Consider the following 19,630-nt stretch of genomic DNA (forward strand, 5'->3'; position numbering starts at 1 on the left):
TGATCTCTCTCTCTCTCTCATATCAATTGAAGATAGCTGGACACAATTCAAAATAATACCCTCAAATGTTTGACCAAGTCAACAAACCATTTGGGCCTAAATTGTTGAGCTTTAGACTTTGGGTTAAAGCTTCATCATATTGGAAACCCACTAATAAACCTAACAGTTCCATCAACACGGGTACTGAAACTAGTTTCTCCATTTAGTGGTAAAGATTTCGCAAGGCCGAAGTCAGTGAGTTTTGAATTGAAGTCCTGGATGAGAGATCATATATATATATATATATATATATATATATATATATATATATATATATATATATATATATATATATATATAGCTTTGACGGCTAAAAACTAATACCATTATAGGGGCTTGATCGCTACTATAAATCATATATAGAGTACCTCATCCAGTAATATACTATAGACTTTTACGTCACGGAAAATGACTTGAGACGAATGCAAATAAGTCAGTGCACGGGCAACTCCTATCATTATCGTAAGTCGTGTCCCCTAAGAAAGTGGTTCAGAAATATCTGTTGCACCAGACTAGTGTAGGTTACATTGATACTTGATTCCAATAATCCAAAAAAAATAATAATAATAAATGATGGTTTAGAGAGATCCTAATATAGTTTACTTTTGAATAAAACATCACCAAAACTTTTGGGCATGTACTCGTAAACAAGCAAGCGTTCGCATTCATCGCTGCAGTATCCCAAAAGACTAATAATATTTGGATGAGACAACAGTCCTAAGATGCTCACCTCTGCCTGAACACGCAATACTGAAGTTAAATTCCATAAAACAGAAAATCTAGTACGGTTCATGACATTATTACATGTAAGTCCGCTTTTCCATAGTCAAGCAGGATGGTTTCTGTGAAGTTTCGTAAATACTTGCTTTATGGTGGCTATTTATTCGATCAATTTGCTTAAAGTAGCTTATGTTATAATATATAAATATATATATATAAATGGATAGTCAATTATTGATACACAAAAGTAATATTATTGTATTACCTAAACTTGTGATATTTTTGCTATAAATAGCCATGAATGCAAGCATTAAACTTGCACCATTTCTCACACTTACAAAGTGTTTCTTTCTTTCTCTCCATTATCATCTTTGTTCTTACACTTCATTATTAGTATTCTAAATCAAGAATCAAATCACTAAAGGTAGTTATAAGCCTACTGAATTATAACATCAAGAATCAAACCACTAAAGGTAGTTATAAGCCTACTGAATTATAACACGTTATCAGCACGATAATCTTAATACTAATTATGGTTGGCTCTGCCACCTAAATGATATATGGTCGGTTATACCACCTGAATAATATATGGTCGACACTGTCGTCTAATTATCATTTATGTTACTAACATTTATATTTCAATTATCTAACATTTATATGGCCGACACTGTCGCCTAATTATCATTTATGTTACTAACATTTATATTTCAATTATCTAACATTTATATGGCCGACACTGTCGCCTAATTATCATTTATGTTACTAACATTTATATTTCTATTATCTAACATTTATATGGCCGACACTGTCGCCTAATTATCATTTATGTTTACTAATATTTATATTTATGTTATATAACATTTATTAATGATTGCTTACATATGGTCGACACTGTCACCTACTTATCATTTATGTTATATTAAATTTATGTTTAATTTTTATATACTTATGAATATAAAGTGACTATAATTTATCATATTGTTTGTTTTAATAGAAAATGTCGAATCTGGAAAAGCTTAAATTTACTCCTTTAGAATCAACTGGAAACAACTACATGCCATGGGTTATAAAAGTAAAAATGCATCTTAAATCAATGGGTATTCTTGAAGCCATAAATGAAAACAACACTTGTTCTGAAAAAGAACAAGCAACGGCATGTTGCTTTATTCATCAACATATTGATGAATGCTTACAAAATAATTATGTGACTGTAGAAGATCCCCATGTTTTATGGGAAGGTCTCAAAAGCAGATTCAATAATCAAAGAGAAATTTTACTTCCAGCTGCTATGGAACAATGGAGAACATTAAGGTTCCAAGACTTTAAGAAAGTAAATGAATATAGCTCAGCTCTGTATAATACATGTTCACAACTTAAATTCTGTGGACATGAAATAAGTGATGCAGACATGATGGAGAAAACTTTCTCCACAATGAATGCTGCAAACATCACAGTGCAAAGAAATTTGAGAATGCTAAAGTTCAAAACATATCCTGAACTTAATTCATATCTCTTAGTTGCAGAGCAAAATGATGAGCTATTAATGAAAAATCAGCAATCCCGTCCTACTGGTACACTTGCAATCCCTGAAGCAAATACTGCAAATAATTATAAACAGGGACAAGGACGCGGGCAAGGTCGTGGTTATAATAACCATCACCATCATCATGCCAAAAGCCATAACTATGGTAGAAACCATCCTTATGGTAATGGTAATGGGCGAGGACGTGGTCGTGGTCGTTGCCGTGGTGGTCAAAGAAATAATAATCCACGAAAATATAAATATCAACCACAAAACAAGCCCACTAAACAAGATGTTGAAGAAAATTCTTCTAAAAATTCTGAAGAATCTTGCTACAGATGTGGTAGAATGGGCCACTGGGCTAATACTTGCCGAACATCTAAACATCTTGTTAAGATGTATCAGGATTCGCTGAAAGATAAAGAAAAGGAAGTAAACTTTGTGGATAACGTCGATCCAACAGTCACTGAGAAACCATCTGATTTATATGAAGATTTCTTGAATGTTTAAGTTGTGTGTCTTTCGAAAAATAAACGATTTAATATCGTCTGTCTTTGTCATTATGTTTGCTAAATGTTTCAGTACTATCTATTTGCGTTTAAAATATTGTGTAATATTAATGTACTCACTATTTATTTCTTATATATGAAGTTCAATATGAATTTTGCAGGAATACAACATCAATCAAGTGGTGGAGATCTCTGTATAGCAGACAGTGGAACTACACACACTATACTTAAATCCGAGAAATATTTTATTGATCTAAAACCAACGGAAGGAACTATACATACAATATCAGGACCTGCTAACTTGATAAAAGGGATAGGAAAGGCAAATTTCATACTACCAAATGGTACAAAATTTTTAATAAATGATGCCTTATTTTCTCCCAAGTCAAGCAGAAATTTATTGAGTTTCTCCGACATATACCTTAACGGGTATGATTATCAGTCAGTGACAACAGAAAATGAGAAATATTTAAGTATCACTGACAAGAGTCATGTGGTTGAAAAACTGCCAAGACTTAGTTCTGGATTACATTATACACATATAAATGTACCAGAAATACATATGGTAGTTAACGAAAAATATATTGATCCTGGTGTATTCAGTTTATGGCATAACAGATTAGGCCATCCAGGATCAACAATGATGAAAAGGATTATTGAATGTACTCATGGACATCCACTAAAGGATAGAAAATCCATCATGATACAATGGTTCCATGTACATCTTGCTCTCTTGGAAAATTGATAACTAGACCCTCACCACTTAAGGTTGAGAAAGAATCACCAATGTTTCTTGAAAGAATTCAAGGTGATATATGTGGACCAATTCATCCACCATGTGGACCATTTAGATATTTCATGGTTCTAATAGACGCATCTAGCAGATGGTCTCATGTTTGTCTGTTATCAAGCCGTAATGTGGCATTTGCAAAATTTCTTGCCCAAATTATTAAATTGAGAGCTCATTTTCCTGATTACACCATTAAAAGGGTGAGACTTGATAATGCTGGTGAATTTACATCTCAAGCATTTAATGACTATTGCATGTCTATAGGAATTGTTGTTGAACATTCTGTTGCTCATGTGCATACACAAAATGGTTTAGCCGAGTCATTGATTAAACGTTTACAGTTAATCGCTAGACCATTGATAATGAGAACAAAACTCCCTGTATCTATATGGGGTCATGCAATTTTACATGCTGCTGCATTGATTCGCATCAGACCAAGTGCAAGTCATAAATATTCCCCCCTACAACTTGCTTTTGGTCAAGAGCCAAATATTTCCCATCTTAGAACATTTGGTTGTGCAGTGTATGTTCCAATTGCGACACCACAACGTACAAAAATGGGTCCTCAAAGGAGGTTGGGAATATATGTTGGATATGAAACATCTTCAATATTAAGGTATATTAAACCTATGACAGGTGACGTTTTTACAGCACGTTTTGCTGATTGTCATTTTAATGAAACATTGTTCCCTAGATTAGGGGGAGAAATGAAAAATAAAGAAAATGATGTTTCATGGTGTGAACCTCAATTAAAGTATCTTGATCCTCGCACAAAAGAATGCGAGACAGAAGTTCAAAAGATAATGCATATACAAGAACTTGCAAATCAATTGCCTGATGCATTTACAGATACAAAAACGGTGACAAAATCATATATACCAGCAGTAAATACTCCAGCTCGAATTGAAATTCCAAAAGCTGGCAATAACGTCACTCATGAATCTTTGCCACGTCAGAAACGTGGAAGACCAATTGGTTCAAAGGATAAAAATCCTCGAAAAAGAAAATCAGCTGATAATGAAGTAAAAGAAAGTGTTCAAGAAGAACCACAAATCAGTACTCCTACTGCAGAGGAGATTGATGATGTCAATACAGAAATTGCAATCAATTATGCATATTCAAAAATATTATGGAACCGAAATGAAATGAAAAATCTTGATGAGAAATTTTCATTTAATGTTGCATATGACATCATGAATAATGATGATGATCCAGAACCAACATCTATGGTTGAATGTCAAAATAGACATGATTGGGCTCAATGGAAAGAAGCAATACGAGCTGAATTAGAATCACTCAATAAAAGAAAAGTTTTCGGATCCATCATTCTCACTCCTAAAGATGTGAAACCTGTAGGATACAGATGGATTTTTGTCCGAAAAAGAAATGAGAAAAATGAAGTTACAAGGTATAAAGCTAGACTTGTAGCTCAAGGTTTTTCTCAAAGACCGGGAATTGATTATGAAGAAACTTATTCCCCTGTTATGGATGCAATTACTTTTAGGTACTTAATCAGTCTGGCAGTTTCTAAAAATTTAGAAATGCATCTCATGGATGTTGTGACTGCTTACCTATATGGATCACTTGATAGTGATATATATATGAAGATACCTGAAGGATTTAAGGTACCAGAAGCATCAAATGCAAAACCCAAAGAAATGTATTCGATTAAATTACAAAGATCTTTATATGGGTTAAAACAATCGGGACGTATGTGGTATAACCGATTAAGTGATTACTTGATAAGCAAAGGGTATACAAATAACCTTACTTGCCCTTGTGTTTTCATTAAGAAAACAACATCCGGATATGTGATCATAGCTGTTTATGTTGATGATCTTAACATCATAGGTACAAATAAAGAGATCTATGAAGCCATTCAACTTCTAAAGAAAGAATTTGAAATGAAAGATCTCGGAAAAACCAAGTATTGCCTTGGTTTACAAATTGAGCATATGCCTAATGGTTTACTTGTACATCAAACAACATATACTGAAAAGATTTTGAAACGTTTCAATATGGACAAGGCAAAACCATTAAGTACTCCTATGGTTGTTAGATCACTCAATGTTGAAACTGATCCATTTCGTCCATGTGAAGATCATGAAGATATTCTTGGACCAGAAGTACCATATCTTAGTGCAATTGGAGCTCTTATGTATCTTACAAATTGTACAAGACCTGACATTTCTTTTGCAGTTAATTTGTTGGCAAGGTTCAGCTCTGCTCCTACCAAAAGACACTGGAATGGGATCAAACACATATTTCGATACCTTCGAGGAACTACTGATTTAGGATTATTTTATTCTAACGAATCAAAACAAGATTTGGTTGGTTATGCTGATGCAGGTTATTTATCTGATCCACATAAAGCTAAATCTCAAACTGGATATGTATTCCTAAATGGAGGTACTGCAATATCATGGCGTTCTCAAAAACAAACACTTGTTGCTACATCATCAAATCATGCCGAAGTGATTGCATTACATGAAGCTACTCGGGAATGTTTTTGGTTGAGATCAATGACACAAATCATTACTGATTCTTGTGGACTAGAACGCGATAAAAGTCCAACAATTATCTATGAAGATAATGCAGCTTGCATAGCACAGATGAAAGAAGGGTATATCAAAAGTGACCGAACCAAACACATACCTCCTAGATTCTTCTCATACACTCAAAATCTCATTAAGGACAACGAGATTGAAATGAGATATGTTCAATACAGCAAAAACTCTGCTGATCTTTTCACGAAAGCACTTCCAACTGCTATTTTCAGAACACACGTTCATAACATTGGCATGAGACATGTTCAAAAGATGTAACAACCGAAGCGATGTCTACTTGAGGGGGAGTCAACTCCATGCTGCACTCTTTTTCCCTTAGCTAAAGTTTTTCCCACTGGGTTTTCTTTAGCAAGGTTTTTAACGAGGCAGTAACTTACAGTTGATCTTCAACAAACAAAATTGCTATCCAAGGGGGAGTGTTATAATATATAAATATATATATATAAATGGATAGTCAATTATTGATACACAAAAGTAATATTATTGTATTACCTAAACTTGTGATATTTTTGCTATAAATAGCCATGAATGCAAGCATTAAACTTGCACCATTTCTCACACTTACAAAGTGTTTCTTTCTTTCTCTCCATTATCATCTTTGTTCTTACACTTCATTATTAGTATTCTAAATCAAGAATCAAATCACTAAAGGTAGTTATAAGCCTACTGAATTATAACATCAAGAATCAAACCACTAAAGGTAGTTATAAGCCTACTGAATTATAACAGCTTATAAGAAGTTGAGCCAAATTATTATATCAAGATTTTAGATTAGATTTTGGGTGAAAATGCATAACGCTGTCACAAAAACAATACAAGATCTTATAGTTTAAACATCATATTATTGGTGTCTAAAAGATAGATTAAAATTCAAATGCACAAATATATCATTTCATTCGAGATTGGATTAAACACCTAACAAGTAAGCAGATATACTATGAATTAACGTGAGATGAAAAAATTATTTATATACCGTCTTTCCCATAAAGTTTATTAACTTGAGTTACATATTATATACTGTGATACTTGCCTGCCATTCAAATTCAAATTCAACCTGTCCTACATTAAGCCTTTTAACAGCAACAGCAACTCCATCATCGCATTTTGAAGGGGCATACGTATTTGGGTCAACCCAACCCAAGAAAACGGCTCCAAAACCTCCCACACCTAAGCGCAAATCTGCACTAAAGTTTCTTGTTGCCTTTTTTAAATCAGCAAACTGAAATATCATAATGAATGGATTGCCAGCAAAAACAGTACTATCTGGAATTCCATTGTTGGGCTTGCAATCACTTGATAACTTTGAATCACTTTTATCTGAGATAGATGAACACGAACAGATTATATAATAGCTATTTTTACTTTGCCACCACAATATAGGTATGTTTGGTAAAACTAGCTAGTAGCTGTTTGGTAGCTGGTAGCTATTTAGTATTTAGGTGTTTGACGGAGTAACTGGAGCTATTAAAAAAAGAGAGAAAAAGGCTAGGAGCTTTTTCTCAAACGCTAGTTGTAAGAGCTTCTAGCTTCTAGCGTTTTCCCTTAGTCTAAAAGTTTTAAGCTCTTTTAACCAAACGAAGCTTTTTATTAAATAAAAGTTTTTCCATAAAAGCTAGAAGCACCTAAAAGCTCCAAAACACTCTTTACCAAACATACCCATAATACATTCTTTAATTTACTTCAAGTTGCCACAATCTAAAATTGACTAGGGATGACAATGAGCGGAAAAAAACCCATGACCCGTGGGTATCTGTGCTCGTGATGGGCGTATAAGTTCAAAAAAGTTCACCCGCGGGTACGAGATGGGTAAATTCGCAGGTATAATCTACCCGTTGCGAATAATATCCGAACCGCGAACCCTTTTATACCCATTGAACAACCAGCGGATATACCCGTTTACTTGCATACATATATTTATTACTAACACATTAATATATTTTAATATTACTATAAATCTTTAATTATTTGCGGATTTACTCATCGGTTTATTCATGGGTCATGACTATCCGCAAATGGATATTGTTTTATTTTAATGCAAACAAGTGTAGTATTTTGTATTATATAACAAACTGTTACATAATTCAACCATGAATTTACATTTAGGCATATACAGCTATGCATGGCCATTCATATGAGAAGAATTGATAATGAGACTTCCTAACGGTATGCACAACATCAAGCAGATAATGTCATGAGCCTACATGATCTTTAACCAATACCAATCTAAATCCGAGATTAGAGATTCCCAACCTTGGATTGGAGATCTATAATAACACACATTTTCTAATAAGTACAGTTTTAATACCCGCAGGTTTGTCCGCGGATCTCGGGTATCCATGGATCACGGGTAAGAGCATAAAACATTACCCGTTGACGGGTAGACAGGCCCTGATGGGTAATGAAAAATCATGGTGGGCGGGTGTCGGGTTTAAAGGATCCATGCCCGTCGCCTGCGGGTGCCATCCTGTTTCAGTATTAACGATTATATAAAAAAAAGGTAACATAACATATGCTATAGGCCAAAGATGTGCACATATATGAACAAGGATCTTAAAATTTACCTAAATTTTCTGCATTGTACGAGAATGGAAACATATTCACAATTCTACCAAACATAGTTTTGCCTGCACGTTCCAACGAATCATTGAATTTCTGTTGTAAGACGTGCAGATTCAAGACTCACCAAAGCCTCAGCCATGGTAGGTCGTTTCTTAGATTCGCTATGCAAACATCTCTCTGCAACCCGAACAAACTCCTTCAAACATTTTGGTGATATTGAACCCTTATTTCTGAATCTATTATCTTCTTTATATTCCCTTCTTTGATACGTTCCTGACCCATCTTGCTAAATTCCATTGCTCTTCATCAAGACTACTATCCACTGCACGCTTCCGACACAAAACTTCTAACGATACCACCCCAAAAGCATAAACGTCCGACTTTCTTGTTAGGTTTCCAGTTGAGTAAAACCACTTGTAGTGGTTGGGGGCGTGGGTTGCTTTTTGATGACTAGGACGTGTGAGTTGTTTTTGTGGAGTAGTGGTTGTGTGGGTTTTTGGTGTTGGTTGGAAGTATTATGATGATGTGTTAAAATATAATTGGGTAAAGTATTAAAAAGGGGTATAAAATAATATTTTAAATTAATAAAAAATTAATTTAGATTGAACCATGGTATGGGTTGTTGCGTTGCAGGGCCACGTCCAAGCCCATTTTTACCATGAGCCACGCATTGATACTTCAAAAGGGGTGGTGTTTCCCCTTGCCACGTCATCCCCACGCCGTCCCAACATGACGGATACAACAAGTCTAATAATCAGGATCTAGATACCCAAATGTCCCTTTAACAACTGTCTTGACATAAGTTGATGGCTGATTTGTAGGGCCTATTTTTGACAACCCAAAGTCTGCAATTTTGGCTGCCCAACTTTCACGTAACAAAATATTGGAGCTCTTGACATCACGATGTATGACTCCAAACTCAATTCCTGTTCCCGTGTGAAGATAGTGTAACCCACGACCTGCACCTATGCAAATCTTGAGTCGTTGGATCCAAGAAAGAGGGGAACCAAGTTTATGTAAATGATCTTCAAGTGTTCCATTAGGCATGTATTCATAAACAAGAATCATTTCTTTTTCATGATTACAATAACCAAACAAAGTTACAAGATTATAGTGTCGTAACATAGAAAGAGTTTCAATTTCTGCCCAAAACTCAGCTGCTCCTTGATCAGACATAGAATCCAACCGTTTGATGGCAGCTTCAACAAGACTTGATCCATTGATAACTTTACCTTTGTAAACTTTTCCAAAACCTCCGTGGCCAATTACTAATGAGCCATTGAAGTTTTCTGTTGCGGTTTGAATCTCATGAAATTCAAAATGACGGCATGGTTGTTACCCGTGAACTGAGGAGGAAGAAGAGGGTTCATGTTCCTCTCCATTACTTGTAGAAACAAACATAACTACTGATGAATTAGAATCTGAAGTTGAAATGGATGAGAGCCGGTGATGAATGATTATAATTTGATAGTAAACGCAAATAGTCAACTTACAAAATGATGACAAGTCTTCTTCCAGGAATCAGAGATGGACCCTGCATGACATAATCAACTTCTATTGAAATAATCAAAACAGATAAATATATGTTAAATATATGTTGGAAAATACATATTTTATAAAAAATTAAAGTTAGAAAAGTTACAAACGCTAGTAATATTTAGACCATTTGTATCGCAAGCTCCTCAACGCTGTTGGCATCTAGGTGGCAAGCCCAAAACGCCGGAAGGTGGCCGTATCGCGGCGTTGGACCACCGCGTTTTGGACGCGTTCCGGTGGCTTCAACGATTCATTCAACATACGTTTTGGATTATTAAAATATAAATATAATCATATTAATAATAAAAATAAAATAAAACAAATAAATAAAACAAAAAAATACAAAATTAAATGCCACATCAGCATTCCACTAACACAACACCAACTCACAACACCAACTCACAACACCACCACTACTCCACTCAACAACACAACACGTCCTAGTCAACAAAAAAGTGCAAAAAGTGCACAACACGAACTCACAACACGAGTTACCACTACAAATGGTCTTACTTGTTATTAATTGTAGACAAAATTGCACAGAGTCCCTATAATTTATCTTGTATAACTAACCCAGCCCAAAAAGTACTTTTTAGCTCGCATAGTCATTTTCTTTACATTGGCTCTATTAATCGAGTCAACAGTAAGCGTCGATTTATTGGCGACTTGACTGTCGCTTAGAGCCTAAATTGAATTCCAGACAGGATTTAAAACCCATGGAAATTTGATTCTACCATTTTCATGACGTCTCATTTTTTTATTTTTATTTTTTATTTTTTCTATTTTTTAGAATTTTTCCTACTTATAGGCCGGAGGTCCTTTTGGAAGCAATCTCTCTATCCACAGAACATTGAGAGGGATGACTTTCTCTACTCTTGGGAGAGTTTCACTTCGGGTGGAGAAATGACTTGTCTTTTTTCTAGGATAGGGGAAGGATTGTCTACATCTCACCTCCCCCATACCTCGCATATGCGAGATTGGGTTTTGTTGTTGTTTCGTTGTTGTTGTAGTCATTTTCTTTACCTTAGTTACGTTGAAAGTCCATATCACTAACGGGTGTTATCATTTTCCATTAAATTCCCTCACATAACCATTGTACTACCACTATGTCATTTCCTCTTTCCCTATAGTGTACTGTAGCCCTGTTGATTAAGTTTCTTTCCCTAATTCTTCTCTTCTTTAATTAAATCTAACCTAATTTCACCATCATTTACACAGGGATCATCGTTCGAACTTACAAATTACTAAAAAGGTTTTAACAATCACACAGGGACCATTAAACCTAACCCTAATTTTGATCCCACTAAAAACTTACTAACAAATTACTTAAAAAACCCTAGATGCACCTTGTGAAATCGAAGCTGCAAAATTAATTCATGTACGAAACTTCATGAGCACCAAACATCCAATTTAACATCTAAACTAACCTGTGAATTCATGCGTTCGACGAGCGGTGATAGCGAATCCGACGGTGGCGATGGCGGTGAATGCGACATGGCGGTGGCGTTGGTGGTGAATGCGGCGTAGCGGTGGTGGTGGCGGTGAATGAGACGTGGCGGTGACGGTGGTGATCGATAAATTCTGGAGTAATCATTAATTTTACAATACAATTATTGTATTGTAATCCATCCAAAACGATATGGTCAATTGTTGATTTTTGGTCAAGTAGAGTTCTATTTCTGAACCTTAATGCTTGAAAATGTTTACTCATGCTTGGGGAGTAAATCTCTACGGAACACTTGAACATCTAGGGTTTTGATTTTTATAACATGTTAGAAAGATTCATATTTATTTATTTATTTATTTATTTATTTATTTTTAAAAACAAATTTGGGCTAAAAATAACCATAGCCATTTATTTATATTAAAACCGATATATTTTAGGTATTAAGTGAATTTAAACGCTAAAGTCATTTAATTTAATGAACCCGACGAATTCTGACTAAGACACTTCTCGTTAGTTTTACAAACACATTGATGTACTTAACTTGGTCGGAATAAATGAACTACATTTATTCTCTCACCATCATCTTCTAATTTTCATCACAATTACAATTTTCCTTGTCATAAAAGTCTAGATTAGAACTTTTTATTGAGACGTGTATTTCGCAAACATATAACGTAATTAATCTCGTAAAGAGAATTCATATTTGAATTTGAATAATAATATAATAATAATTAATAATTTATGAGAGTGAATTAAATAAATAATAAGTAGATTTAATTTAATTAGTCACTAATTAGATTAATGACATCACATTGAGAGCTTAGATTTTTTTCTTTTTCTTTTTGATTTTTTCTTAACTAATGAATTAACCTAATAATGAAATCGTCATTCTAGAATTTTAATAGAAACTATAGATTAGAATATCTTAATCAATAAATGAAAATTCTATAAACTGATACACAAACCGATGAACGTTATGGCTTGAAAAGACCTAAAACTCAACTAACTTAATCAGAGCTAAAACGAGTTCGGCTAATAAACACTAAACTACGACCAAACTAACAAACTATAACCAACTACAATCAAACTAAACAAAACGAAGTAAACCCTAAACAAAACTCAAATGAGAACCACAACAATCTAATTACACAACAAAATAAAAAAATAAAAATAAAAAAATAAGCCAACTACAAGGGATCCTTACCATTCCTTTTGTCCGGGCGTGAGGTTATTCCCTCGGTCTTATCAATATGAACCCCTTTGCCGCTTCAAAAAGAAAAATTACAAGTAATAACATTCGACGAGTTACTACTAATACGAATGCCTTCACTAGGTGTAATCACTCCTTGATCCACCAAGTATTGAAAAAAACCTTTTTGAGCACTAAAGTGACACGGTAGCAGGTTTCGAGCACACTATCAATGTTTTCGGGCAGGCTGTTTTGATGAAAAACACACTTTTTAAGTCCAAATACTTAATTTCTAGGTGTTCTAAGGTTATTTTGGTCACAAATGTTAAAACATTCCGAAAGGTTTAAGCAATTTAAACAACTTAGTTTATGATAACAAGTTGAATTAACACATGAATATGTCCTTTATCTTAACAAAGTTTAACAGTGACAAAAAGAAACAAGTTCAGGTTTGTGAAACAATCTTTTAGAACATATGTTAGATATAACAGTGATATGTATATATGTTTAAGATTGTGTTCAAGAGGTTTTAAAGACAAATATGTTACAATATGCAACAAAAACCAACAAGAACAACAAAAGAGTAATCAAGTGTACCTAAACCGAGAGAGAGCACAAACACTTCAAGAAACACGATGAGAGCTTCTAGCAACGGATCTTCTAAACGTGATTTCTAGATCCGCTCTGATACCAATTGTTAGTCCCAAATCAAGCTAAGCCGACGGTTTGTTAAGTGTTTGTCGGTTTAGTTTGTTATGAACAAGATAAGGTAGAGAGTTTCAGTGATACTTGCAAATAACAATAATAATGACTTGAATAACTAGATAGAAAAGTGGTGGGAAGGTTGCTTATATAGTGCAACCTCCCAAAGTTACAAGACATGGTAAATAACCTTTTACCATGGTAAAACTAACTAAATACAATATAATACATAATAAACCACATGCCATTAATATATTACAATTATCATTGTCAAATGTCAACATGATCCAATGATAACCTTACCTCTGTAAACTTTTCCAAAACCTCCATGACGTATTACTAAAAATTCATTGAAGTTTTCTGTTTCTATCTGAATCTCATCAAATTCAAAATGATGACATGGTTGTGACCCTTGAACTGAGGAGGAGGACTGGAAGAAAGTTCATACTCCCCTCTATCACAAGTAGAAAAGATCATGACTACTGATAAATTAGAAGCTGAAGGTGAAATGGATTAGACTCATTGAGGAATGATAATTTGATAGTAAAGACATCTAGTCAACTTATAAAATTACAAGTCTTCTTCCAGGAAACGGAGATGGACCCCTGCATGACTAAATCAACTTCTATACGCTTTGGTGCTATGAGTTTTCTCCCACCCTTGGTTCTCCATTTATTCTCACCCTATATATATATATATATATATATATATATATATATATATATATATATATATATATAACTGCATAAGAAAACAAACGTACACCTGAACCCACACTATTCAATCTTTGACATTATAATTTGCACATTCATGTGCACACCCAAAACCCCTCAATTATTTGGCAAGACTATTCCAAGACTATCCAATAGTCTTATACTAGTTATGGTGCCCCGCATTGCGCCGGGAACACGTTTGATAGATTTTATAGAAAAAAGAGAAAACAATAGAAACGAAAGTTGCGTCGAGAACACGTTTGATAGATTTTATACAAAAAAAAAAACAATAGAAGCAAAAGAAACAAATTAAAAACGGTCAAAACCCTAGGCCTTCTTTGCAGGCCTGATAGATTTATTAATATATTCTTCAGCGTTTTTCATTCAGGTTGTTTCAACTATATAGAAGTAATAATATAAAGCTTATAAATTTCGACGTTTTTAATATACATTAATAATAAATAAAAATGTTACGATGGGTCAAAGTAATACATTATACATGTACATGTGTAAAATTCGTTCATTCATTTATGTCTCTAACCATTCATTCATTAAATATGCATATCTTTAAAAAAAATATAAAATATACAATAAAACTAAATCTGCACATTTTATGTATTTTACCATTCATTTGTCCTTTAGCTTTTTTCTTACTACGTACTCCGTATTATTTTTCATCTTCAAGAAAACATAATAGTCAAACACAAAATCCCAAAATAAAATCAATTCAATTTAAAACTAATATACATCAATAGGGACAGGTTCAAGCCAGAACCACTAAAAAGGTGAGAACTGCAAGAACTATTTAATTTAATAGTTTTTATGCGTTTAAATGCAACAAATTATATGAAATGTTAATTAATGCACATATCATTACCAAACATATGTTCATTAGCTCAAATTACATGTTAAATTGTTAATTATATGAAACTGTTCATATGCACATGTGAACGAGAAACTATATATTTAATTATATAGGTCAAATATAAGGGTTTTTCAACTATTTTATGTTTATTCATCCTCTTCATCAAGGTTTATGTGTGATTCAATCTAGTTACATGTGAAAATCTTTATAAATTAAAAGTTCTCGCAGTTCTCGCTTTTTTTATGGTTCTTGTTTGAACTTTTGGCTACATCAATATTTATAAATCTAAGATCTAACACAAACTGAAAGCATAAAGGAACAAATTACAATAAAAATATATAAAATATCAAAATCTGGGTTTCACTTTTGATGGTGGTTTATATGTTTCCTTACCACAAACATATAAGAACACCCAAATCATTAGATAAAATTCTAATATATAGTTTTCATAATATAAAAAGCACCCAAATCGTTTTCCGATCCTAAGTGTCAAAAATTACCGGAATCATAGCTCCGTCGATGAACCACCATCCGCCGCTATTGCTACTGCTGTACCTAACCTCGATGTTGCACCGTCGCTACTCTGTACTCTCAGTTCTGTCATGGTAGATTTTTGTTCATTGGTTTTGGTGTGTATGTAACAACCCGACTTCGTTATACCAAAAATACGACAAAAAAAAAATTTATTATTTATTCAGCAAGTGGCGCGGCGCGCCATAATGGTCGCGCGGCGCGCCAAAACAGTCTGTCCGAAAATGTTTTAAATGCGAAAAAGATAGACCTCTTCCCGACATATTTAGACCAAACGCTTTTCACCACACATTCATATGTATAAAACTAACACGAACCAATCATTAAACGAGTTTTTACAAAATGGGGCCCACATTGGCCGTTTTACGACTTTCGTACAAAATACAAGTTTCTATCCCAATTTACATTTAGACGAGTTAGGACTCTAAAACCCAACCCGATACCAAGAGCATAATCGCGGGGACTACCAAATCCCCAATCCGCGTCCGCATATCCGAAAGCTACCCCCCATCGAGCCCAAGCGCTCCTACGCAACTAGTCTATCAACTAGCTAGCTTCACAACAATTCCTGTAAAAAGGTAAACAACGAGAGGGGTAAGCTTAACGCTTAGTGAATGCAATAATTATACATACACATATATAATCTACTTACTTGCATCACTTACACAACCTCATACGCGGGATCAATAATTCGACAATCATGCAACAATAATATGCATATACCAATATCCACATTCCACAAGTAGCTAATAATACAATAGCATACGATTCATAATTAAATACTTCAATACATAATTCACATAACCTTGGTTAACCAATTCGAACAAGGGAAACGGTACTTACAAGACCGTTGGAGTTCATAACATCCACTAGTGTTACTTACACACCGCGTAATCACTAGTCCCCCGGGTGATGTCTTGAACACCGCGACTAACTCACCCTTACGACAATGTGGCGTCTTAAACACCGCGACGAATCCACACTTCATTCAAAACAATGAGTGGTGTCTTAAACACCGCGACAATTCCACTCCCATGACACTGTGGTGTCTTAAACACCGCGACAATACCACACGTCAATCATACAATGAGTAGTGTCTTAAACACCGCGACAATACTACTCGTCAATCATACCATGAGTAGTGTCTTAAGCACCGCGACAATACTACTCGTTACCTAGAATGTGGTGTCTTAAACACCGCGACAATACCACATTCATGCAACACAAATAAATACATTATATACACATACGCATAATTATTCCACTCACCTTGACACAAGGATGATGATTATGCACTTCCGAACTTCAAAGCAATGTACCTAATACATTAAGTACACTTTCAATACACGAACTAGTGGAACTAGCCACATTACTTACACTTGAGCATTTGATGACCCAATTTGTATTAAATAACTCGACTACACAAAAACCGTCCTAACTTGGCCAAGACACATGTCAAATCACCAAAGCTAGTGATTTAAAGTCTACTAACTTAGATCAACACAACTTAGGGTAATTCATACCCATTTCACCCAAACTAGGTCAACATTACTATTTTGACCCATTTCAACGCTTAAACTTACAAACTTGGTCAACTTAACCCATTTACAATTCTTTCAACATTCAATAAGTGTTTAGTGCTTAACGACACAATTAACACTTGCAAATCTCATTTCATTTGACCAAAACTAGTGTCATTACCAACTTTGACCCATCAAAGTTAACCCATTTTGACATAAGTCCCAAAAACATCTTTAATCACTAACGGCTAGTGATTTACTTTCCAAAATACTAATTAACACTTTAATCAAGCTTTTAAATACTCGGTTCATCAATTCTTGACCTCATAACTTAGTTTGACACCAAATCAAGGTTAACACCCATTTGTCATACAAACATGTTCTTATAAACTTCTACACACTAACACACTTACCAACTAGTGATTAAACACCCAAACCATGACCAAATTCATCCTCAAACCCTAAACCCACAATAATCGGGTTTACATACACAATACATAAAGTAAAACCCCCAAATTCATGAGAAATAGGGTTTATAACCCAAACTAGTTCAATCCCTAAATATGAACAAGAATTTTAACAATTAGATTCGGAGTTAGAACATACCAACACTACTACAACGTAGCCGTGAACGAGGAGAACAATTTTAACTCTTGAGACCCGGCCCGAATCACTCTTCTTCTTGCCCAAACCTCCAATTCCCTCTCTAGAACCACTCACTCTCTCTCTAGGGTTTGATATGTGTGAGAGTGAAGAAAAGAGGAGGAAATGAGTTAGGATAAGGTTTTGGATCAGTTTTGATGACCCCAAACCGGCCCCAAGTGAAAAGACCAAAGTACCCTTCATTTACCCTTTAAAAAAGGCTGAAAAATTGCATCAGACCCATTCGGCGCGCCGCGCCAAATGGTGGAGCGCCGCTCCATTATGCAGGTCAGATTTCAGAAACTCGTTTTGGCCATAACTTTTCGACCGTAGCTCCGTTTTCGATGAATCAAATATCGTTGGAAACGTAATAAGATTTCCTTTCCAATGGTAAGGTTTTGAAACATCAACTCAAACTTTATTTGGGGTCGAAAAGGTACGTACACTTCTTGTTACTCCAAACAACGTCCAGTTTTTCTTCGACGTTCGAGCAATCAACACGTACATGCTTCGTACACTTCATACACACATCGTACACCATAAATACATTATGTGCAATAAATATTTGGGTCTTACAACTCTCCCCCACTTAAACTCGATCACGTCCTCGTGATCTTCGCCACTTAACCAATCCGGACCTACACTCTACGGTCTTTTGACATGTATCCAACTCGATGTCCGCAATAATTCCAATAACGATTTCCATTAATCCGAAGTTTCACCACACGCTATTAATCACTAGCGTGCATTACCGCAACAAGCGATATCCCACGCGCCCAATTTTCAAACTACCCACTTAGGAAATATTGAAAACACCATACATTCCTTCGAGTTCTCTCGGCTACAACTCGCAACAAGCTACATTCCTTCAACGAAGAAATCTCGGTATCGCCCACTAATCACACTAGGGGCACAACTTTCCCATAAATTAATCCGCACACGACCATCCGCCACTGGATTAATCCAGGACGACGATAATACACCATGAGTTAGACGAAACATCAACACTCGACACAGAGTTTCTCCCCTAAACCTTCAACACGACCACACAAAACGGCCCCTAGTACTAGCATGGAAACTATTTGCGTACTAGAATCCTGTCAACGGTGAATTATTACCCCAACAATTCGCAATTCGTCACGCGACCTTCAAAAATATTCACCAACGCCGGGTGAACCCTTCTACCTAAACCGCCCGTTAAGGATGGTCTTGACATTATAATACAACTAACGGGTCGCATTACTAGGGAAAACACCCTCGCAAACAAACAACAACCGCGCGTCTCTATGTGAGACAATCGGAACCGGCACTCCCCACCTCACAATCATCCATAAAGTGGAATAATCTACTGACAATATCCACAATCACGTTTCCCGACAGGGAAAATACAGTACCCACCACCATGCATAACTCGTACTCACTCAACAATACTATCCAAGTTTCGCACCAACCCAAGTTTATATCACGAGAGCACCTGCAACGACAGTTACATTCTCCCACGTCCATCATCTCAAGCTTCACACTTGGTCTCATACCGCACTTGGTACTGCACGACCACCTCATACAAGAAGACTTACGCTTCACTTGACCTAACACCACCGGAGATTCCTTGGGCGGTAGTAAAAACTCCCCCACTTAGGATTTAGCTCCGCATTCTTACCGCAAAGATGATAACATCCCGCGGAACTGCCATTCCACAACACACATGATCATTCCCTTCACTAATCATAAACACTGAATCACTGCAAATTCACTCTAGGCTCTCAGAGCCGTCATACA

The 19,630-nt window shown here is 35.2% G+C and overlaps 1 protein-coding gene across 1 annotated transcript; it reads right to left on the reverse strand.

Annotated features, from left to right (window-relative positions):
- Positions 1 to 7,472: 7,472 nt before the first annotated feature.
- On the reverse strand, positions 7,473 to 10,041 carry LOC139894226 (probable receptor-like protein kinase At5g38990; the record flags this gene model as incomplete). Its single annotated transcript, XM_071877436.1, has 2 exons — positions 7,473 to 8,611; positions 8,709 to 10,041. A coding segment is annotated over one exon (588 nt), but the record flags the coding sequence as incomplete, so codon positions are not given.
- Between the last annotated feature and the right edge of the window lie 9,589 nt (positions 10,042 to 19,630).

The sequence above is a fragment of the Rutidosis leptorrhynchoides genome, chromosome 2 (assembly GCF_046630445.1).
Source record: "Rutidosis leptorrhynchoides isolate AG116_Rl617_1_P2 chromosome 2, CSIRO_AGI_Rlap_v1, whole genome shotgun sequence".
NCBI lineage: Eukaryota > Viridiplantae > Streptophyta > Magnoliopsida > Asterales > Asteraceae > Rutidosis > Rutidosis leptorrhynchoides.